At 33.6% G+C, this 25838-nt stretch overlaps 1 protein-coding gene across 1 annotated transcript; it reads right to left on the bottom strand.

The window, feature by feature from the left end:
- Window positions 1–438: 438 nt before the first annotated feature.
- Window positions 439–25838, bottom strand: LOC121979922 (mediator of RNA polymerase II transcription subunit 12-like). Its single transcript, XM_042531898.1, has 12 exons — window positions 25511–25838; window positions 19485–19706; window positions 19101–19304; window positions 17936–17995; window positions 17459–17564; window positions 13480–13551; window positions 10590–10643; window positions 10358–10465; window positions 8989–9138; window positions 8547–8897; window positions 6143–8463; window positions 439–574 (listed from the first exon to the last, which is right to left on the bottom strand). Exons 3-12 carry the CDS (start codon window positions 19223–19225, stop codon window positions 439–441), a joined length of 3483 nt encoding a protein of 1160 aa, XP_042387832.1. The 5' UTR covers window positions 19226–19304; window positions 19485–19706; window positions 25511–25838.

Here is a 25838-nt window from a genome sequence, read left to right as displayed (position 1 = left end):
AATATGAGTGAGTTGCTTAATAAGTCGAAGTCGTAGAGTCGGGGTTTGGGGGCTAGTGAACCACAAAAAATCCTCTTGTTATCATTATTTTACCTTTCTGTTGCCTATATATTTAATCAACAAACATTGTGATTAAGACTTAGCATTTGCAAGAGCAATTTTGAAAAAAAAAAAAAAAAAAATTTATTTTAGGAATCGTCTATTCAACCACCCTTCTAGACATTACAAAATCTCAACACTCTATCAACTTTAATATCGTTTTCAAAAGACAATTAAAGAAAATCTGCCCTTGTATGGTCGTACATGGGGAACTAATCAAAACTTGTGTATTGCATCTAAGAATTAAAAGCTCTTCTAAGGATCTTATTGTTAAGGTTGGTTTCCCCTTAGAGGGGGTGGATAGGAACGGAAAATTATTAATTAAGATGAGTTAGAACACTAGAACACCATATTATTTGTCGCATTATCCGGCACTACTTGAACAACAGATTGATGGTCATTTTCATTGATGATTTTTTCCACAAACTTGAAGATGTAAGCCCTGGAGTGTGCCTCCATAGATTCTTCAATAAAACTACATAATAAAGTGTCAAGTTTGCAATTAATATATAAATTCATAATGCTTCTTCTCTTGTGATCTGTTTATGCATCGGTTAAATTAAACATCCATTTTTAATCCACTCTTCATATTTTTTAGAGATAATTTCGTCGTAACTTCTTACTTTAAAAGAGGCTCTTTTAGAAGATATTAATTTGGAGGTTTGTACCTAGGCTGAATTGGTCAACCACCTTTACAAATTGTTTAAAACTTTAATTGTCATTTGCATAAAAAGGAATCCCCCGCCTTATAAATCCATCTTGCAAGGTACTCATGCACATTATTTAAAAACTTTAACTTTAATATATCATTTATGTTTTGTTGTCTTGCCTTTATTGGAACAATTGCAGATGCCACTTATCAATAAGCCCGAAGTGCTTTAACATTTTTTTAGAAGATCCCCCCCCCCCCAACCCACCATACTTATCATCATCATCCTCTACATCACCAGCTATATTTACTTCCACCTTCATCTTTTAGTTCTTTCACCCTTTCTAGCTTCTTATTCTTTCTATTTTCAAGGTAAGCTCTTTTTTTTGTCTTCAACGGATGCTTTAGGAGATGCTTTAACTTGTCCTACAATACCCGCTGTTTCATTCGGTAAACTCCTCCCTTAAATAAGTCTCTTACACAATTTGCATATAATCCAATCTCTTTTTTCTTTGCAATACAACACCTCATAATCCTAAACAATATCACTAGACTTTCGCTTCAATTCCATCTCCGATTGTTTCTCATTTTTCACCATTAATTTTTAATAATTAAATAAAAGATCAAAAACTAGAACAAGAACCTACTAGAAATTTATAAAAACTAACCTAGTATGCTAGTGACCACACTGATGGGGGTGGTTCCAAGCAGAAGGTGGGTTGAGTGACTTGATGGTTTGGTGGAGTTATTTATCGTTTGGAAATGAGAGGTGTATTAATATATCTAGGAATTTTTAAATTTGGTTGAGTTTGACTACCTCACCTACTACCTTGATTGCCTCACCCATTGTCCCCTCGTGACGGTCTAGTAGTTAGTGCATGCGGTGTTGCCGACTTGAGATCTGGAGTTTGAATCTCGATGAAGCCAAGGTAAATACCTCCCTCATGTGTTAGTCACTATTCCAAGGACGAGTAGTCACCCGTGATTTTCCTCCCCCGTGTTGGCCCTGTGACAGATTGGCGGGGGCACTGGGAGCGAACGCAATCACTTTTTGCCAACTTGATTGCTTCACCCATTGCCTCGCCCACATCGCCGGCCTCACGCACGCCCCGCCTACCTCACCAGCCTCGCCTCATCTTTGACCGCCTAAGACAAAAGGCAATGCAGTTGATGGTCACCTCCCACCTAGGTGGCCACTATTTAGAATACTAATTTTTACACCTACGCACTTGACAAAACTCATCAACAAGCATAACATTGACTTAAATGTTTTGTTAAACACATCAAACCCACTTGGAGCATGATTGCACCATCAATCTTCCCTTTTTGATTGTTTAATAACCCATTTAAATTTGAGTAATAAAATATACATGTTCCCAAGTTATTAGAGTAACAGTTGACAAACCTTATTAGCAAACACAACATTAACCTAACTAAAACATTTTGTAAAACAGATTAAAACCACTTGGTCAAATTCAACCACTTGAGGTATGACTGCACCATCAATGTTCCCGTTTGATTGTTTAGTAGCCCATTTATGTTTAAGTTAGGATGATAAAACATATATGTTCCCAAGTCATTAAGGTAATATGAGAGGTTTTAACTTAAACCAAACTCAAAAAAAGCCAATGATTAAAATATGAAAAAATTTACCATGGGGGTCGCGCGACCCTTCTGTGGTGACCGAGGGAGTCACACGATGCGCAAAATGTTTCGCCCATTTCGATTGGCTCAGTGGTTCTCTTCACATAAACAAGACACAACAATAACATTCAAGCCTTATCTTACTAGGTGGGGTCGTCTATATGAATTCTTCCTGTATCATCTTAAACGTGTCTCCCAAAGTTTTTTCCTCAATAGATGCAACCCCGACTTTCTCTCTAACATTTTCATTTCTTATCTTGTTCATTCTTGCATGTCCACACATCCACCTTAACATTTTTATCTCTGCAACTTCAATCTTCTGCTCATGTGCTCAAGTCATAGCCGAGCATTGAACTTCATATAACATAACATGTCTAACCGTCGTTTTGTAAAACTTTCTTTTAAGTTTTAAAGGTACTTTACGATCACAAAGAACATCTGACGCTTTTCTCCATTTTAACCAACCTACTTGTATTTAATGTAAAACATCTCTCTCAATTCGTCGTCTCTTATCTTAATAATTGTCTCATTACGCCTAATATTACTAACCTTAAATTCATAATTCGAGTTTAGCATTTACTCTTTCACATGTCTCATCTATCAAAATAATATTATCTACAAATAACATGCACCACGGTACCACATCTTGGACGTGTCTCATCTCCTTCACATGACTCTTCAAGAGACACTTGCAAATATGTTGTATGGCCCTAAGACAACATATAGGTAAAATCAAGCACGAACAAAAGGCAACATGCAATTTATAAGATGGCAAGTATTGATGGCATCCCAAAACTACAATAGAATTCTAACAAGGTAATATTTCATGCACTATTAACAAATATGTTTGCAATGTTTCTCTTCAAGCAGACAAAACTCCTAAGAGATGGTTTTGAAAATATGTTGTCTAGCCCTGAACCAGCATATGGAAAAACAAATAAAACAAATGGAAAGTATTAATGGCATCCCAAAACTACAACAGAACTCTGACACACAAATATTTCATGCACCCTTAACTAAATAAGTGTCACTTTGCTAATAATTTGTTAAGGTAAACAAGAACAATATAACTGATGAAAAATCCTATGAATGGTGATAAAAGACTAGGCCTCAATTTAAAATATCAACAGAAATATGCCAAAGGTGCACCTAAGTTTCCTGAATATCCAAGGAGTACACCTCTTTCCCAAAATGCCCCCCGTCCAACCTACTTCACTTGACTTGTTATCCCACTAGTATCAACCATATGAGATTCTAGTTAACTGCTAGCCATCAAGGTCTTTAGCCAAAGGTGTTTAGCAATCTGATTGGGCTTAAAATTAGGAATAATAACATGAACAGTTGTAGGGGTGCAACAATACCTATTTGGCATGAATCTGAAGTCTCTAGTTTAGCTAAAAGTGTTTGATAACCCTAAAGGACTCAAAAATAGAAGAAAAAAAATATGGGTAGATTCAGAGGAACACTAAGAGTGCAATGGTGCCCATTTGGAACCAATCAAAAGCCTCCAAGATCATCAAGCACATTTAGCCAAAAATTATTAACGGCCAACAATGGACTGTATTGGATGTTGCTACTGATAAAAAAATAAATTAATCATTTAATTATTAATTACTCTAAATAATTAAATTTATATAATTTAACAAACTTCTCGCAATGCTCATATTGTATTTAATGCATGCTTCAATTAAGCCATTAAATTAGTAAATTAGTACCCTTAATAATTAATTAATTACATTAAATAATTAAATTTATATAATTAAACAATGATCTCATAACACTAGTGTAATTAATTTATTTATTCAATTAAATCATAAAATTGATAATTTAATTTGTTTAAAAATTAATCAATTATCTTAAATAGGTTCTCAAAAGATAGCATAGCTTTAAAATTAATCAAATAATTAATTTATTCAACATCAAATAATTAGTAGTTAAATTAATATATCAAATAATTAGCTTTTTTGGTTGCTAACATTAAAATAATTAGTTATTATATAATTAACAATTAGATTATTTAATTGATAATTAAATAATTATTTTATTTGATAATTAGCAATTAGAAATAACATCTAGTCAGCTACAAGCCACTAAACACTTTTGGTCAAAAGTGTTCAACAGCCTTAAATGTCTAGGCTTTGTGTAAAATGGGCATTATCACACTCATAGTGTTCCTCTGAGTCTATTTATGTTTATTGCTAGATAATGAACCTATATGGCTTTCAAGCACTTTTAACCAAAAATATTTAGGCCAAAAGTGTTTAGCAACCCTGAAGGTCTTGAACTTGTATAAAATAGGTAGTATGACACTCCTAGTGTTCCTCGGAGCCCATTCATGTTAACTTTTCTATATTTTGAATTTATAAGGCTATCAAGGACAATTGACCAAAAATATTTAACAGGCTTAGAGGCTTTAGATTCATGTTATATGGGCATTGTATTCCTAGTTTTCCTTTAAGTATTTCATATTTGTTTTCCTATATTTTGAACCCTATAAGGCCATCTTGAACTTGGCCCAACGTATTTAAGGGTCCTAGAAGCTTCAAATTTGTGCCTAATGAAGAACGTTATACTCCTAGTATTCCATTGAATTTGTCCATACTCCATATTTATTTTTTCTAATTTCAAACTTTATATGATTGTTAAGCACTTTTAACAAAATGTTTAACGGCTAGTAGTCAATTGCTAGCCGTCAAAAACTTTTACATAAATGCACGATGGCCATCAATCAGTTGGAATCTCAACCAGCTAATTGCTAGTTAGGTGCTAACGGGTCAAGTGAAATGGGTTGAGTGGAGAGCTATTTTGGGAAATAAATGCATCATTTGATAAATTGTCGAATTATCAATGAAGAGAACCACCACTTTTAAAATGTCACTAGGCCCCACTGGGATACTACAAAATATGACCATGTACATTTATATTGTTATAATATGTGTGCACGCCACATGTGACAATAAGGTTATTTACAAGCTATGACATGTTAATTTATATTGTTATAATTACATCTGCAACTTAAACTCCCTCAATCTCCTCAAATCAACTGAATTATAAGCAATTGCTTTCCGTTCTTTTTTTTAAAATGTGTAGTTTCATTAACCACAATCCAGAATACCAAATGAGAACGAATTTTGATACAACCCTTTAGAAACATATTACCACATTGTAATAACAGCTCTCTGCTAACACAACCAAAAGTTGTATCATCACAAGTCCTTATCCCAACATTTAGGAGAGTTAACTATGCAACCAAACAGCTGTGTCATGATGAATGGTTACTAAAAGATCAACTTGAGATGGAAATAAATTCTTTCATTCATCTAGAAGTGTTTTTCATCAATCTAGATGTTGATGGTATCAATGGAACAAACCTGGGTTTCATTTGTTATGATTTAGTAACAAAGATAATCACACTATATGGCAGAATGTTGTAGCTTTATGAGCACTTCATATAATGTAGTAGAAATGCATACATAAAATCAGAAAATACCCACAAAAAGACTCTGGAATCTAAGAAATGCTTGTAAAATGAGAAAACAGAGAAAATCGTATAAGAGATGTTGATCCCATGGAAATAAGAACATTAACTATGGTGAGAATGCAAATAAAGGAGGAAGACATGTTTGGAAAGATGCACGATTAACCACACAAGAGAGGTAAGTAGAGCCAACAAAAACAAATTGTATCAACAGCAAACAAAGAAATGTTTGTAAAATATTCAGCAACCAAGTAATGCATAGAAGAGAGTACCTCTGCAGGGATGAGAATAGAATGGTTTCCCCAATCTGGCAAACTTGACCTTCTCTATTTTTTGGTAACATGGAGTTCCTTGCACCATGCATGACAGTACTTGATCTAGATATTACTTTAGGTAACAACAATATCAAAAACCTTACTGCTGAAACTAAATCACAAGAAATATCGAATATATAAATAATGAACAAAAATTCATCTTCGCCTAGTTTCCATCTTGAAGAACCTCGGTCATCAGGTGATACAGAGAAAACATCAGAACAATTGCTCACTTTAGAAGGAGCTTTTTCATTTTCTTCAATAAGTTGCCTAATTGACTTCAATAACCAAATTGAGATAGATCTTCTCTCAAGCAATCTTAATTGCTTCAGTGCCTTACAAATATCACTTTGGATTCCTGATATTATCCTACTGGCATCTTTTGGAGCTTCTGCATCAGGACCAGAATGATGGTGGGGACAACCAATTTTGTTGTCACATACATGGCTAGTAGATGCTCCCTGACTACTTTCAATTCGCGTAGATGCTAACTGTGCCAAAGACTGTGTTTTACGCACAATCTTTTGCCTACCTCTTGAGGTATTTTTAATTAGCTTAGGTGGATGTTCAACCTTGAAAGATTCTTGGGATTTAGGTCCCTTCTTTACCCACCAATTACCTTCATCGTCTGAGTGATGTGATGAAAACCCTTGCAGGATAGAGGTTCTATCATCAGTAAGCTTTTGCCGTTTCTCTTTCCTGCATTCATCACAGCCAATTTTCTCTTCAGCGGTATCAACTTTGCTTTCCAAAGAACCAGATATCCTTTTTGAAATTCCATTTGATTCATCAGGAGATACCATTGGCATGGTATAAGGAAGAGGAAACCGCAGAAAATTTGAAATTAAAATTTTCAGCTGTGTAACTCGGTCTATCTTAGCATGATGACTCTCTGGAGCACCAGTTGAATAATCTGTATCATTTTGCAATGAAAAAGTTGAACCAACATCATCTCTAATGGTTAGCTCATTGGATTTACTGCACAGACGTCCTTGAAGAACTAGTCGACGTTCATTTGAGTAGGCATGAGAAATTTCACTTAAGAATGGGATATTAACAATTCTTGCTTCTTCTAAAATATTAAACAAACAATATCCAGGAAGTTGCTGCAGAATTCTTCGGTGTCTTTGTTGTCTTTCCAAGTCCAACAAATTATCATCCTTGTCCATTATCCCACTCACAATTAACTGCCTTACATAAGCATGAGGATAGAATATCCCATTCCGAATAAGTTCCAAAAGAAAAAGTTCAACATCCTTGAAGCTTCCTGCCTTCCCTATTTCATGTTGATCCAGCCAGCAAACAAGAATGTCATGCAATGGGCCAGGACTTTCAAATATGCCTTTTTTATTCTTCCTATCAGGTAATGCCTTTGAATTATTTCTAGCAACACAGACATTTTCCACCACTGTCCCGCCTAACAAAGTATCTTGCTCAGAGCTGTTTTTCCCACATAGGCCAACTGAAAATTTTCTCTCCCGGCATTGATTTGAGTTGAGCAAGTCTTCCATCTTAAGCTTCAAAATTGATACTGCAAAATATATCTGTGAAAAATCTTTTCTTCCAGAAAATTTGACATGGCGAGGCATGGAAGTACGACAATCGCGATAATTACATGTGGCCCATTCACATAAAAAGAATACAGAACAAATAAAAGACCAAGTAATGGTCCCAATCCATTTTAAGGAAGATCGCAATGGAGGACTTATTTCTGCAATCCATCTTTCTTCAACAACTGTATCTAACAAATCTTCAAATAGAGAAGTATAAGCAATCATTATATTTCCAGTTATCAAAGCTCTATCCAGAACCTGTAAAACCTTGGCAGCTCCATGAGCTTGAAGGCTTGGGTTTACAATCTTTGAAAGATTTGAAGCACGTTTGTGGACAGAGGAGATAATGTAACCACATGACAAATAACGAAGATATGCATCCCGAGTATCAAACTGCTTATTATATAAAGAATCTGGTGACTTCAGGTATGCATTTTTACAATGTAAATCAGGAACAACACAGGCTGGCAAGGGAAAGCAATCCAAGGCAACAAAGGTATCAGGTACAGAAACCATCAGGTACCGCACTATCTCAACAATTGAATCTATAAATGATAACTTTTCTGATGTATTTATTGAACTTGAGAAATTGGATGAAAGATCATGTATTTTTTGGGCAAGTAGGTCTACAACCGTGCGTACGTATGTCTGTGAGAGTGCAACACTATCAATCACATCAAATATAAATGGCAAAAGCAACTCAAAAGCCTCCAGTGATTCCTTTTCCTGAACAAATAAATTAAACAAAAAATATTCCTGTGAAGATCCATTTAATCCGAAAACTTTTTGCCAACAAAACAAGAGATAACCTGAAGCTGATTGAGAATGAACTCAATAATAGGAGCAGGATGCATTAGACCTTCTGCAAGATGCCACAGTACCAGGCGACACATATACTGCCATTTGAAATGTAGAGAAGGTTCGTCGGCATCAGGAGTAGAACAAGAGTCAACTTTTTGTGATGTTTCATAATGGACACCAATATAATTTTGTGATGATTGATTCTTATTGGGAAAAGGCACATTAGAACCATCTTTAGGAAAAAATTCATCCAGGAGCTGCAGCATGTACTCAACCACATCTTTAGACCACAAATCAGATCGAGCTATATGTGCTTTATCAAGAGCCGCTGATGACACATTAATTGAGGAAGGTCGCACCTGCAAATAATATTTCAATGATGTGGAATAACATTTCTATTGAAACTAGGAAAACAAATAAACATTGATTATTTCCCACATGTTTATCAACCTGATTGAGATAGTTAACTTTTATAAACCAAGATGCCCTCAAAAATGGAACATTGTGCCGGATAAGAACTTCAAAAAGAGCTTTGCGTCGATAACCATGAGGAACATGGTCGGACAAGGAATGCAATTGCTTATGTGGTTGTGATAAGGCCTGTGCACATAAAACACAAACAGTTAAAATTATCACAAAAGAGTAGAATACCATAAACCAGGAGAGAATAGAAACCATAATTCACAAAAAAAAAAAAAAACTAAAATAACTGCCAAAAATTGCACAGGCAGTAAAATAAAAACTATGTCAATAACCAAACATACCAACACAAAATAGCAACAACAGAATGTTCATCTAAATTTAGCTAGATAAAGTATCTGCAAATATCAACCTGAATATCAGGAAGAATATAAATGTGATGGGAACTACTCATCCAGGATACTAACGAAAATTGAAAGAAACTACACATTTTTATGCATTTATCATTTCAAATTGTGTCAGTCTAAGTTGGAGTGGTTAAATGAGAAGTCATACAATTCTAGACGTCGATGGAGCATTATGTAATTGGAGTCAGAAAATTATGGGATAGATCTCACATGGATGACATAATAATGAGAACTTTCATCCAATTCATGGCGGGAATTAGTGAGGTATAATCACTAGTCAAGTTGAAATGTTCCTTATGTTTTTGTTAGTTGCTCCAAAATTTTAATGAAATTGACTTTATAATTAATAGACTTACATTTGGAGAAACATGTTAAGTTAAAAGAATTATAGGATTAATACTTATTTGACTTGATCTGGGCAGCCTTCAAAATGTAACAAGTCCTGATACAACACAATATGAAGACCACATCATTTCGACTGCAGACTGAAACTTCAACACAAAATGATACCTTTTTAAACATTAGTTATATCACCGAGAGAAAACTACACATTTATATCAAGAAAAGAAGAGAAAATTACATTGAACAATGAAGTTTCAAGACCTTTGATATCCAATCACCCACTCCTCTAAAAAAAATAATGACACCCACAAAGGAATTTTTTCAAAAAATAAGCTATCAAACACCATCATGTGTTAGATACTGATGCCTAAGTTTAGGTAACAAAGTATAATATCATATGCTATCATGATAAATGAATGAATAGATATATTATATTGGTTGAACAAAATTAATCTAGATGCAGTAAAATTTATGGAATATATAATGATAAATTTATGCGAAATGGATATACAGGATAAATTATGTCTTTCTTGCTTGAAACCAAACCATAAAAGCAATGATAAAAGCCTAATTTAAGAGAATATAAATTTAAAGGCCTGTCGTTTAAAAAAAAAGTGTCTCTATGGGTACAAAAGACACTGATTATAAACCTCAATCCATTTTCTGCGACCATCTTCATTACACGGCTTTTGCTCAGGAAAGACACCAGATTTTGTTAATAGCTGACCAGAAAGAGGAACTCCATAAACCTGGCCAGCCTGTTAAATCATTGGGAGAAGGAATTGATCACTCAACAATGGAACCGAGAATATGTATATTTGAGCAGACACATTAAATAACAACCACTAACCAGTATGTGTATAATAAAACATTAGCAATTACCTTACGTTTTTGAGAACGAGATTCGTTGATAGCTCTAAGGCGCTTCCGTAATTGCTTCAAAAACAAAATCAACAAAAAATGTTCACGTGAGAAATGAGTGCAACCTTATTCAATATGCTATTGTTTTAAATGACTACCTGGGGGAAAATATACAAGTAGATTACTACTGAAACTTCTTAGGATCAAAACAGGTCAGGGAACATCTACTGGTACTGACATTATATTATGCTTATAATTAAGCATATAAATACAAGATAAGTGCATCTTCTACATTAAAGATAAGGCAGAAAAAATACTAGGTAAAGACAACGAATTTCTAATATCCTGCACCAAAAGTAAATCCAGGTTAATGATGATCATACTGACCAAAAAGAAAGAGAGGGAGAGAAAAGAAATTAGCCTTTTTAGGTGAAGGTTTAAAATTTTATCCTAAGCTAAGATATCAATCCTCAACCAAACTGAAATTTCTTCACCGTCAGTTTCAGGATACCAACTATGGTGATAATCAGCACTTAAGAAGAACCTGTTTGCAGCAGCCCATCACTACAGAACATTAACAGCATAAAGAGTAGGAAAAGGAAAGAGTGATACAAAAAGAAATCAATCTGTATTTTGAATTTTGAATTGTAACTGACTTGGGGAATTATTCTGATTTTAGTGTTGAGAAGTTGGTATGTTTTGATTTAGTAGTTGCTTAGTTGGATTATTGCATTTTTTCAATTTATGATATTTGTTTTCCAGTTTAGTTAGGGCATCGTTTCAATGTATTGATGATGTTTCAAGTAATAAAAATCTCCCTTTGTTAATTTTTCTGTGAGATCCTTCCATACTCTGAGATAGTTATCCCCTTCTGCATCAAATTCGTTCCAGTTCTCAATGCAGGTTTAGTTTATGGTTCAATTTTGATGTTAAGTCAATTTGGTATTAGAGCAAAATTTTCAATTTAGTGTTTGGCACTTTCTGTTCCTATACCATTACATCCTACTTCCACTTTTGCATCCCTAACATCACAAACATCTTTGTATTCCACCTAAGCACTCATATTCCACCCCATAGTCCGCACATCCACTCAGTCAACCATCCTACTGCCACCTTGAATCTTATTCCTACTCCGTGCTTAGAAGATTCTCTGGTTGACTTTTTTAGAGAACATACTAACTAGAGCTCAAGATAACAAATTATAACTCATTCATGTTACGACCTAAAAAATAAATTAAAAAAAAAACAGAAATTAAACAAATTAATCTTCATTGCATCGAAAGGTGAAGTTGTTACTTTAGTGGCCCTTCCAAACAACCCCACACACTCTGAAAGGAGGTAAATCACGAGGACATTTGTCTTAGCATAGCGGCCCTTTGCATGGGGAGGTCAGGCACCCAAGAAGACATTTTCGCACTAGCTGAGAATTGATTTCAAGACCTACTGCATCAAGCACTCATGCAGATATCAACTGCACCAACCCGTGGGAGCAACAAAATAATCTTCATGGACTACGAATGCAAGACATCCATTTCAAATACACTAAAGCAATTAAGTCTTTATTTTGTATGTGTCATATGGTAATTTATCTAACCCTAGTTAGCATTAAGAGTTAGTTTGTTGAACTTATGTCCACCAAATAAACAATTTTATAGTGTACAATAAAGAGATATATATAGATACAAGGAAATTGATTGTAATAAATGATGATTATTAAAAAATACAAAGTCATATGACAAACTAAAATTCAATCTCATATATCATCTACTTAGTCATGTAGAATTTATTTGTTCATATTGTGAGAAAATAATTTTAATGCTAATTTATTTAATTATGAATTCATTTGAGTACTATTATAATTTTTTAATTAAAAGATATGCTAATTTACTACGAGAAATTTAAGTCTTAATCATTGTATATTAACATTGTTGCATCCTTGTATATCAACTTTTTCACAAGTTGAGCTTTTGTGGGATATGGTTTGCATTATCACTTTCATGCCTCATGATTGCTATAAAAACAAGTAAATCATCCTCACCTACAATCAAACAATTTCTTATTAATAAAAAGGGCTCAAAAGGAGGAACAAGAGGAATTAATTTCCCAATAATGAAACAATTATGATACTTGAAGGATACAATTTAGGAGATGTTATTGCTATTTCTTGCACATTGGAAATGACAACTCAATTGAAGATGTTGGCACCTCACCTAGGGTCAAGTTCTGCTCAATCTGGTAGAATGATGCAAAAGAAATCATTTTGAATTTTGAATTGTAATTCAATTTAAAAACAATTCTATTTTAGTAGTTGTTCTACTTTAGGTATTTAGAAGTTTAGTATGTTTTGACTTGCTGAGTTAAATTAAAATATTATATTTCACGAGTTGTGATATTTACTTGGGTCAAGTATATAAAAAGGGCATTGTTTCAATGTATTAATAAACCTTCTTAATAAAAAAAATCCAATTTTAATAACCAATGCAGAATAGGGTCTCTAGAAGTCTCATAGTAGCCAGTTTTTGAGAATTTAGTAACCCAAGAATCTAGAAGATTGAAAATCTTTGGAAACATTTAATTTCATCATTAAAATTAAAAATATTGAAAGGGAGCCTTGGCGCAACGGTAAAGTTGTTGCTGTGTGACCAAAAGGTCACAGGTTCGAATTCTGGAAACAACCTCTTGCAAAAAGCTGGATAAGGCTGCGTACAATGGATTCTTCCCCGGGACCCCACATAGCGGAAGCTTCGTGCACACCGAGCTGCCCTTTTTTTTATTATTAAAATTAAAAACATTCCAGAAAAATGGAAAATCTAACCACTCACAACTCAAGGACCACAAATCTGACCACACCTAAATACTGAAAGCATTGAGAAAATTGGCAAAAAAATTAAAATTAGAATTCAAGTTTCACCTCTTTCAACTTTAAGATGGACTCGGGTTTTGAGAAGCTGAAACCTTGAGATAATGCAATTTCTCGAGCTTCCTGGCACATTAAGAGAGACAAAATATTAGCTCAGTAAAAAATAGAAGGCAAAATGAAAAGAGGAAAATCAAAAAAACTTGAGAGAGATAGGGATAAGGCGCAAAAGTAATTACAAAAGAGCAAGTGGGAATAGATTTTGAGCATGTAGTTCTGGATAACTCAGCATTCATTTAATGTAGAAAGGATAAATCAACACTAACTGCCAAGATGTTCTTGTAGAAGCTTGTTATTAAAGCAAAATCTTTTTAGTATTTTTAACCAATAAAGGTGTATTCCTATAATGATATTAATGAATAGTATGGGTGCAGATTTCTTGATACATACAATAAACATCAAGGGTATGACATACACAGCACATTACAGTATTCTAAAAGGAAAAAGTAGGTTACCACAGAATTTGAAATGGTATACCAATTGGATTAGTTATTACATATAACCTACTGAATGAGTATAAAAATAAAACTAAAACTGATTGTTTTTAGAGCCTCAAAATAAGTTAGTAAGATGCCTAAGATAGGTTGTTCAAATTCTAAACATAGCAGATAGCTAAAGCAGGATGTTTAAAGCCACCAAGAACTATTATTAATTGATTGAATTTTTTCTCATTTTGAAGGCATTTTCTTAGCCATTCAAAGTGTATAAACTACATAGTTCAATAAATTTCATCAATACCCAACCAATTCAGTCAAGGTTCAACAGAAGGCCCTACAAATACAAAGGCAGCTCAACCTTCTATCTGATTCATTTTTCAAAGCTTCACTATACTTAAAATAAAGAGGATGAGGACAATATCACAAATCATATCAATAATACTAATACTGGTCATCCGTACAACAGCTTGGAGAGACAAACAACTGTTGTTACTCTTATATTCATTTTGATCTCAATGATTGAGGTATATGCTTTTTGATTACATTCTTGTTTTAATTGGATAGATAATTTAAGAAGTTGTGACTTTGTGATTTAGCTTCCGTGTAAGTTCTGTAACCAAAGATAGAAGGTGTTTTAAGGTGGCAAATGGTTTACCCACAGCATATGCTCTGAGGGCATAATGTAGTATGCTATAGCATACACAATTGGTGCTAAAAACATACCAAACAAATTATATTAATCAATCTGTTCAATTGATGATTTCATATTAAAATATATATATATATATGATAATCAGACAATGTGAAACACGATATAATAATACAGAATTAATGATATTAGCAACGTGCATATAATTAATATGAAAGTCAATCGCTTGTGAAAGAAATAGTTAAGTCTGCACATACAAGTTACATGCTAATACGTTAAAATCTCAGTTTTAGTAGTTAGCACTACGGTTTGCAGAATTGGTATCAGTAATACTGGTAATCTACAAAACAGCTTGGAGAGACAAACCACAATTGTTACCCTTATAATCAATTTGACCACAATGATTGATCATTAAGGAATATGCCTTTTGATTATATTCTTGTTTTAGTTGGATATATAATTTAAGAGGTTGTGACTTTGTGATTTAGGTTCCATGTAAGTTGTGTAACTAAAGCAAAAAGGTGTTTCTAGGTGGCAAATGGTTTACCTATAACATAGCGCATATGCTCTGATGCATAATATAGTGTGTTATATATAGCATATGCAATTGGTGTTAAAAAACATAATTAAAATATTTATATTGATAAAAAATGAGTAGCTTATTTCTAACAAATTATATCAATGAACGCATCCAATTGATAATTTCTCATAAAAAAAAGACATGTGCTAATGATGCAATGTGACACAATATAATAATAAAGTAATATTTGTTAGCAACATGCATATAATTAATATTGAAAGAGTTTATCACTTGCAAAAGAAATATTCGTCTACACATACCAGTTATATGTTAACACATCAAAAACTTAGTCTTGTTTACACTATGGTTGGCAGTATTGGCATCCATGAAAAAAATGTATGAAATATTAAAATAATTAACATTTATTGAATAACACAATAAAACATATACAAATATTTAAAAATTATACATTTATATCTAATAGGCATACATGAATACTACAAAATAAAAAAATCTAAATTTTGTTTTGTAAGAAAAATAACTTATACTATCAATAAATCAAATACAACTTTATAACATTTCTCTCTTTTATATAGGATTCAAGGATTTACACTTTCCAAGCCGCCAAAAACCATTGTGCAAATTGTATAGTTGTAGCAGAATGACAGCATTGCACTCAAAATTTTCATCAAAAAGGAATTAAATATACCCTCCAACACTCCATTTTTCACAAAATCAAAATTGTACAAGTGTCCGAGTAATAGCAAAGATGATATAGGCATATAAATTAATGATAGTACAAGTCAACTTAGACCATCTAACACAAATAATATAAAAATCAGGATATGTATGTCATTTGTTTTACTAAACCTTATTCTTGAACAAAGCAAACATCAATAGTGTTTCCCATGGTTTTAAATCTCATGTCATGCCAGTTGGTATGGGCGGAATTTACTATTCCGCCCGCCGACATGCACCATAATGGCACCGCGACGGCCTTGCGGTCATAGTGGGTACCATGGCCCCACAGGGGCGTGAATGATTACACAACCCCACAGCAGCCTCCGTAGGGGCGCGGAGAGTGCCGCAACCTCGCGACAGCCTTCGTAGGGTTGCAACACTCGCAACAGCATACACAATTTGTTTTTTTCTGATTTTTATTTAATTATTTTTATTTTTAGAGGTTGAATTTTTTTTATTTTTTAAACTGCTATTTCTTTTTCCCCATTAAATTTTTCCGTCTTAATTTTTTTCTCTTTTATCCTTTAATTTTTTTCTTCCTTATTAAATTTTTTTCCTCCATTAAAATAGAGAAACATACCTCTTAAAGGTAAATAGAGTAAAAAACAAAACCTCTTATTACAACTAATAAGAGATTTAAACATTTAATAAAATAAATCATTTTACATATAAATTAGATTTAACTTCAAACTAATCAAAATGTATCTAAATTAAATATAACTTAAACCATCTTAATCGATTTAGTTAATCTAAATCAACTTTTACTAAATAAGAATCAAATATTTCATGAGATAATATCAAAACTTAAACTTATCATACAACATCTCAAATTTGACTTAATAATAAGCATCTATAATAATCAAATGTTAATAAAAATATTTAATCAAATGTAAAAATATTTTTTATATTTTAAAATGTACCAAAACCATATTGATACAGCACCAGTCATATACTGAAACACCAACACGACTAGAAATTTTAAACCTTGGTGTTTCCAAGAAAGGAAACAAATGCAAACAAAAACAAGATCACAAAATAATTTCCCAATAGCACTTTCCCTCTATTTCCTTTGGTGGAAAATGAGAAAAGAAAAAGAGAAAAAAAAATATTCTCCCAAAATTTCTTTGGACGAAAAAGAGGAAAGAAAAAAGCATAAGAATTTCCTCGACTTTTTGCTATACTACTTCTATCAAATTTGGGCAAAAAACACTTTCCCATATCACACGTAATGAAACTCAAATACATCCTTAATAAATTTCAAATTATTTTATATTTTCAACAAATAAAATGTTGAAACTTGAGTTTTCCTTTCTTCCCAAATCAACGAATTTAGTTAGATGGAAAACAAAAAAAAAACTAATTGTTTCTCCCCCACAGTAAGTGCATAAAGTAATAGCAAAACAAGAATAAAGGGGACGAAACGATTTCCTTTGATCACACACTTGACAGTAGCACTAAGATAGAAGTCAATCAGCAAAATGGTATCTAATATAACAGCATGAGTTCAGAAAAAAAATAAAGAAATTGCATATGTTGGGAAAGAGCAATAATCTCCATAAAATAAAGTTTAAAACAAAAGAAGAAATTATTATTAAAACAGTAGCAAGGATATTAACAGAAACACACCTCAATTCCTTCAACTGTCTCTTTGTATCCAGACTGCAGATACTCTCTAGTTAGTGTTTCTTCAGGACAGTTTGTGGTTTGAGGATAGAAGTCAGGGGGACCAAGTCTAAAGAGCATGATAAAATGTAAGGATGTGACATGAGTGCTATATGAACTATAAGAAAATATAAACACAGCTAAGAACTCAGATGACAATTTGCCTAAAATGTGAACACGGAGAAGGTCTAAGATAACAAATTGCCTAGGGTAGCCATCGAATGTTGTTTAACCGTTCTCTTAGTTTGCAGAGCAACTTGAGCGACAAAACAATTAAAACTTACTATTAAGCAGAGAGAAATATGTAATGATAAAATGGTAATAAAGAATGTGAAAAAGTTGAAATTTTATTAGCTTCAACAGTTTCAACAAAACCAAAACCAAAAATTGGACCACATCATCATAGAAGATATTTTAACTTGATTGGAGAATAAAGCTTACCGGCCATTAAGAGATTCTCTATCACATTTTAGCTTATATGGCGCAAGTTGGGACTGTCGCCTGGAGAAGCAATCACAAGACAGAACATTAAACATGGCTGAGAGCGGATAATATGCAGCTGAAAAGTAAAGCTCAGCTTCTATAATTAAATGAATGACTACCGATCAGAATGAACTAGTAAATATGACAACAAAAATTGAGTGGATGAGACAATAGATATTGCCATGTCAATGAATGTATCTTGTATAATCTCATGCATCAGATTCAACAAGTTCAAGCACAATGTATACATACATATATAGTTTTAAAAAGCAGCTTAAGAGGCCTAAGTAGTTTCATCAAGGGGCAACTCGCCTAGTGGCTAGCAGCCCTTGTTAGGAGGCCCTTTTAAAAAATGATGAAGGCAATCCACTAGGCAGTTCAAGTGAGTGTGTGTAAGAAAATCCCTATTTCTTTTGTTGGTACTTCATCTAATATTAGTTATATATACTTTGATATAGTAGCATGACACTAATCATAAACTATATATAAGTTTTCTTATAATTTGAATTGATTGTCATCAATATTAAATTTTAAGTCGTGTTGTTTTTTTTTACTTGGTTGCAACATAAAATAAAAGTCAACCCCACCTAGTAGGATAAGGCTTGGTTGACGTTGTTGTTGCAACGTAAAATATGATAAGTTGGTCTTTGTCCAACAAGGAAACATCCATTATAAGTAGCACTACAATGTGATTGTAGGTACAAAATTCTAATTAGGAGATGAAAGTAAAAGATTGAATAAAGCATCATCACAAATAAAGTTCTCAAGAAAATGATGTTTGTTTCATGTTCAGCAAATGCTTGGAGGACTTGCCACATTTTCTAAATAAAGCGTGTTGATTTACTACTACCTCTCTTTTTCCCATTTTTGTGTTGTTTATCAGATAACTCGAGTATGGTAGTTTTAGAATAGGTGTATGCAAATGTTGGTCAACAAGATAATTGCCTACTGACAACTACAAAATCATGATGTATAAGTCACTTCCTTAGGAATCCAACTTATAAGCTAAAAAGAAAAACAAAACAAAAGTCCCACATACGTAGCCTATCAACAAGGATGAAGAGTAGCTTGTTTATTTAAAAGAGAAGGCCAAACTGAGGAACATAAAAGGTAGGTGTATCACCTTGAGTTAGAGAAGCTGGATGCTGAATAAGAAGATTCTATCCTGGTATTATCTCTTGATGATGCCCCGCCAATGCCATTGCTACCAACTCCGCTGCCACCACCAGTACCAGTGTACCGCTGCATTCCTCCTCACTAATGTTGGCAAGCTGCATTCATGACTATTTCTGATATGCGAAATGCACGACAGAACCACTTCTGAGTGCTGTCACAATTTGATCCGTCAATGAGTAATCTAGTTGAACCTAGACACATAGTAGCAAAACATATGACAAGGTGAGCTCAGTGTATTCAACTGATCAAATATTTACTTGAATAGCAGCCAGTGGAGTCAATTTCCTATTTTACAGAATCAATCAACGTGAAGGAAGATGGTAGCACTCACTCATTGAATAAATAGGACAAACCCACTCTCAATAATCTTATTATCAATCTGCTTTGTTGCCAAGAGATCAACATAAAAAAAGTGAGCTTATCAGGTGGCAAAACACAGCCAAACAAAATAGCCGCTGGAAGTTGTTGCTATATCACACCCAACGACGCCTGATACATTCATTAACTTCAGCAAGTATGAAAATTCCTTTCTTCAGGAAAGGTGACAACTATACTGAAATATAAACAAATTAAGCAGTTACATGATTATTGTGGCAGGAAGACATCCAAAAGCTTACAAGTAAAAGATGTATGTTTAATAGAAATCAAAAATGGTTTCAGTTTAAAGTAAAAGAGTAATGTTCAGTAGAAACTATATATTTTAAATAAGAAGGCAAATAGAAAACAACCAAATATGAATAATCTTACTGTGTGTTTCCTACAAGAGAAGTGTGTTTCCAAAGAGAGAATGAAACAAGGAAAGAAATAAGGTGGCATAAAAATTTCCACAATGACATTTTTCGTCGATTTCCTTTGACTTAAAACGTTTGAGGGAAGGAAATAACTAAAAAAATCTTCTCAGTTTTTCACTATATTGCATCTATCTGATTTAAGAGGAAATCTCATTTCAGCTTGAAAAATATTTTTTTTAAATTCTTTTCAAACCTATATTTGATTTATGTTTTCTTTTTTTACCTTTGACAAATAGAGTTCTATTTTTTTCCCCTCTTTCCTTTCGTTAAAGGAAAGAATTGGATGAAAAATATTTTTTCAATTTTTCCTGTATTATTTCCTTGCCTCTCTTTCTTCCTGTAATTGTTTCCTTCATTTGTAGGAATGACAAAGTAAATGTTTGTCATCCCTAAACTTTAAAGCAAACAAGAAAAAAAATTGGTGAGCTAGCTGATGGCAAGCAAAGAAGAATCTGTATTGTGTTATGCACCTCTTTCCTACCTAGAACCCCTTTTGTGAAATAAAACTCCAAAAACAAGAATAAAAATCTGTCATTTGATGGCAGTATAGAGAGAGGTCTAAAAAAGAAAGATGTGTCCGTGGGCAAACAAGAAATGCAGAGCAAGGGAAAATTCAGGTTTAAGCCTCATGACCATGAGAACGCATGAGCTCAGAGCCCGTTCCAACTTCCAAGAGGTAGAGTAAGAGTAAGAGCAAGAGCATGATGAAGAAGAAATAGGAGAAGGTGCTAGGGTTTGTTCTACCAGATTCCCAAACCAAACTAGCAAGAGGCAAAGTAAAATCACTACGAAGAAAAAAAAACAAAGAGGAAGAGGAGGAGAAGAACCTGGTAATATCATAAAACCAGATAAAGTGCAATCTGTGAGACCAAGAAGGGAGAGCCGAAGGTACGAATATAGGGAATGGGCAAGGGAACTTTTCTAGTTTAACTCTTTTTCCTTTATGATACCTTTCTAATTTCCCTTTGGTTTTGGGATGATGACATTGAATATTTATTATATGATGAATGAATGTAATTCAAGGGAGATCATGGGGATGTGATGGGATGGGATGGGATGGCATGGCATGAAAGTGAATACTTTAATGTTTTATTATATTATATTTATATTAAACTATAATTATAAAATCTAAATAATGTTAATAAGAGATACATGCCATGACTTGATGGCAAAGGAGGAAGAAATGAAAATAAGACTATAACAACAACCAATCATTTATCCCACTAAGTGGAATCGACTAGATGAATTCTCCTACGTGCTCCATCTCCTACTATATCATCATCTATATTTAAATAAATTTTATCCACTTTTATCATTGCTAACCAAATCTTCTTTGTTCTCCCTCTTCCTCGATTAATGAATATATTTGTCATAGTCTCACTAATTGGATCATTGATTGGTCACTTAAATACTTATTCATACCATCTTAAATGTGTCTTTCAAAACCTTTCACAACCCCGACTTTCTCTTTAATCTTATCATGTTCATTGTCATATGTCCGCACATGCCCTTAACATCCTCATCTCTATTACTAATGAAAAATTTTAAAAATAACCAAAAGAAAAATACAATGCAACTTTTATTTATTATATTATATAGCATTATTAACAAATTAATTGATCTCTCTTCCCACACTATCTAATTCGAGCCATTAAATTTGGATGATTATTTTAGTTTCAAGCTAGTTCAAGTTCAAACAATAAACTAATCCAGTTTGGTTTTGTCTTATTCAATTTCATGAGATAGATGATAGATTCATGATTTATCACAAAATAGAAAGACTAATTAATGATGATTCCAACACAAAAATAATTTGTACTTTTCTCAAATAAAACATCAAATGGTAAAAGAAAGAAAAAAAAAATCATAGAATTTATCTAATGAACATATGCTAAAGATCTCTTTTATGCTTGCAATAATTCGCATCTTGAATATGGGCAAACATTTAGTAAAAGACAGTCTATTCTATCCAAAAGAAGCAAGTGTAAGAATGATCCAACATGTATTTGCTTTAAGGAACTAATCGCACCACATAGACATGGATCAGAGTTAGTCATCTTCATATCACATTAACGAACCTCTTTGTTTTATGTTTATTTGAAAACAGTGAAGCTATCAAGCAAATAGAAGATAGTAGATGCACAGAAGAAAATAATGGTGTAGAAGAAAATATTCAACAAACAAGAAAGAAAATGAACTATGCTAGTAATTATTTTATTCTACTTATATTATAAAATTAAGTTATTATTAGAACTGAATGATTGGATTAACTTGATGCTAGAGAAGGGATGGGCATTTTTCTCATGATTGAGAGAGGCTAAAGTTAAAAATCATAACTTTGGTGTTAGAATGTTGGTTCCTCTATTGTGATTGGATCTAATTGCGTGTTTTTTATTTGATAATAAGTTTAAGTGAGTTGGTTTGAACTAAAGACCTCATCTTTGACTTCTCGTTCTAATATTTACTATAGATCATTGCATAAAGCAAAGTTTGATGAAAGCACCCAAAGGATAAGCATGAAGCATTTTGCAGTGAAAGTATGAAGCTTGAAGAATATACTTGTGTGAAATGTATTTTTAGGTGTAAAACTTTATATGAATAGAATAAGCATCTAATTTAGATAGCATTTTTAGATGTCTCTTATTAAATATTTTTGTTTTCTAAATATTTTAAGATATCAAAAAAATAGTATATAATGTTGCGAATCCACTTGAGTACTCTATTTTATCAACCAGCTCAATGTAAAGATAAGAATTTCACATTGTCTTTTCTTTGTGCAAGTCATTCCTATCTCTGCATGGATCATACAAAAACACTTGGGCAATCGTTGGTCGTGCTAAAGCTTGAAGGTCATATCTAACTTCACTTATACTTGCATATGACACTATTGAACTCCAAACTTCCTTTCTCTATTATACCTATAGTCAAGTGTGTCATGTCTCCACTACTTCTCCTACCAAGGTAAAATTTGTGCTCCCCATACACCGCTTGCTTCGTCAAAGGCATCCATAGTTTAGAAATCCTACATTTGCTAGGGACATAGCATGACCACCTCAAAGTCAATTCTCCCTTCGTTCATGTCACTATCTACAAAAATAGAGTTATGTTTCCTTCCCCTTCATTCTGACACCTTCTACCCTCTCCATGAAGAACAACCTCCCTATGGTCAATCTCATTCTTTGATTTCCTCTTTGAGTAGAAACCTAATATGCTTTTGACTTATGCTTAATAACGTAACACTTGTGGTGGTGGGAGAGAGTGATTTGCTCCTTGTCAAACTTGCACCATAGCCTCCAATAAACTCATGGGTGATAGCATGAGGATCATCTACGCTAAAGAACTGTCTTTGGAGGCCTAGAAAATGGCAAAGTATTACATATAATTTAAATTGCAATTGGAGATCCACTGCATAAGCAAAATAGCACTTTAGCTCTGACTCGCTCTCTCTCTCCCTCTATTTCTCTCTATCTCTAGTTTGTGTATTTAGTCGCAAGGCATGAATGTTGATCTCCCTTGCTAGCCACCTCCCATTAGAAATTGGCTTCCCCTCTCACTTTTTCTCTACAAATTTTTATTACTAAACTACTATACTTTATCAACTACGTTATGGTTGATTAGCCTTCCAATATATCCATCTATTTTTTTATATTCTCTTTACCAAATAATTTTTTCCTAATAAAAAAGAGATTCAAATATGTCTTCATCAATGTCAAAAGGTACTCAATTCCAAACTCATTAAAGGTAGATGGACCCCAAAGATCTAATTCTATATTTATGTTTGAATTTGTTAAAGCTTTAGAAATTTAATGTTTCAAGAGACTTTTTTTCTTTCTTGTATTTTCAGGAAGATGAGAAGATCAGGCTTAGAACCAAACATCCTGCCTCTGACCTATTGCTTGTTCATAACTAAACTAGCAAATCATTAAGTTACACAATGAATTCTTGACTAGTTTGCATTATAGTAAATAATACTCTACCATTTTATCACAATTTGTAACCATGCAATCTATGTCACTACCTTAAACACTGTAATATGTACTAAGAGTTAGATGGACTGGAACTTGGCAAGTAACAAAGTTACTTAACAGTTGTATCTCATATTCATTGTAGGTATTGGCTGAGTTGAACAAGCAGCTGGCATACAGGTTTGTTCTTCTAGAGCTAACTCAAATTTTTATTAAAAAAAAAACTTACCAGCTTATTATAATATGTATCATTATATCATAAGAGAACCAATTTTATTCTTCTCTGTTTTGATCTACAGACTTTAGCAATGATTCCTACACCTCATGATTTTCTACAATTTGGATCAGTTAAGATGGTAATATTTCCAACATGTGCAATGTTTTCATCTTAATGGATACATGCTGCAGATTGATGTTGGTGTGTGTGATTAGTAGTAATTCACTCTTGAAGTGTATAATTCCTTACTATGTAACCAGATATTGATACTACATGGAATGAGTGAACAGATACTAATAAGTCACATTTCATGATCATCTTGCAGGTCATTGTGAAGTTTCCTGTGGTAAACTTCACAAGGGACTTATTTACACAGAATGGGCATACTCCTGTAGCTGTTTTATCTGATATATCTAGTAATTGCCTGAATGAGAAGGCCAAGCAACATAGAATCTGGATGTGTCCCTATATATGAGTTTCCTGCTGCCATACTGACCAATCTGGATTTGTTAAATGAAATAAGTTCCATTACCAAAATTGTTGTTCTTCTGCCTGGGAATCACTTATTCAGCATAGATATTGATTCTGTTCGGACCAAACAACAAAGCTCAAGAATGGGGATGTTTTTGTGACATCTGTGAAAAAGCAAATACTCCATTTTCCCATCAATATTGAAATGTCGACCTTCTAAAATGAGTCTGGTAGTTGTCGGGATGTTGATGAATTTGAATGATGTAATTTCTTGTAGTGAGACACCTCAAGAATCAATCCACCAGTAGTCATTTCTAAAGTTGCTTGGTTGTTTGGTGATCTAAGTGGTGCTTCATGAAATCCAAAAGAGGCTGTTGTAGTCATTTTCCAAGTTCCCGTTAGTTTTGATATGTTTGTATATAATTGTTTATCCTTTAGCACTCTCTAGCTATAGCATGTTTCGTATCAACTATGAAACTTAAGGAGCAACCCTGAAGAACAGAAAATGAATGGATTCAAATGAAAAGTAAACCCAACACTAGCTCCCTACCAAATAGTTGTTCCTATGAAACTTAAACACCCCTCTTTCAATACTTCCCTACTAAACTAGTTTTTCCTAACAGAAGAGGATAAAACAAACCCAGACCCCTAATTATGTTGGTCAGTAAGTGATATGTTTGCAGATTGGATCTGGAAGTGAATGTCACTGCAGTACCTAACTAATAAAAAATGACAGAAATGAAATCGCGAAAACAAAGAAAGAAGAGAATAGCATCCATGCAACCGTTTGTCATCGATAAATCAATCTCTATGACAGAATTTCACCAGAAAAGAAATATGATCACTATCATCCACAAGCTGCTTTGGATGAAAATATGGATTTGAGATGACATAGATTAGATCAGAATTTTACCAGATCTTGATATATCCGAATGCTTTAAGATGGATCTGAGATAAGATCAACGACGAACTATTTCGACGAGGGTCAAACTGTACAGGCGTGGGCCCGGCGACAAACTACTTGAACACGGCCCCGCTACGACGAGGGTTGGATGCGGGTTGAAGAGCAACGGCGGTGTCCGACGAGGGTTCGAGCAGGTTGGAGAAAGCTGCATGCAAAGCGAGGGATCGGAGGAAACCGAGAACGCTAGGGTTGGAAGGGGGGTCGGATCGTGAGGGTTGGGAGTTGAGAGAGGATTTGGGTTGTAGGGTTTGGGTTGGCGATGTTGAACGGGTTTCGA

The sequence above is a fragment of the Zingiber officinale genome, chromosome 5A (assembly GCF_018446385.1).
Source record: "Zingiber officinale cultivar Zhangliang chromosome 5A, Zo_v1.1, whole genome shotgun sequence".
In the NCBI taxonomy this organism is placed as follows: Eukaryota; Viridiplantae; Streptophyta; class Magnoliopsida; order Zingiberales; family Zingiberaceae; genus Zingiber; species Zingiber officinale.
The sequence above is the reverse complement of the archived record's forward strand: the minus strand, read 5'-3'. Positions and strand labels throughout refer to the sequence as shown.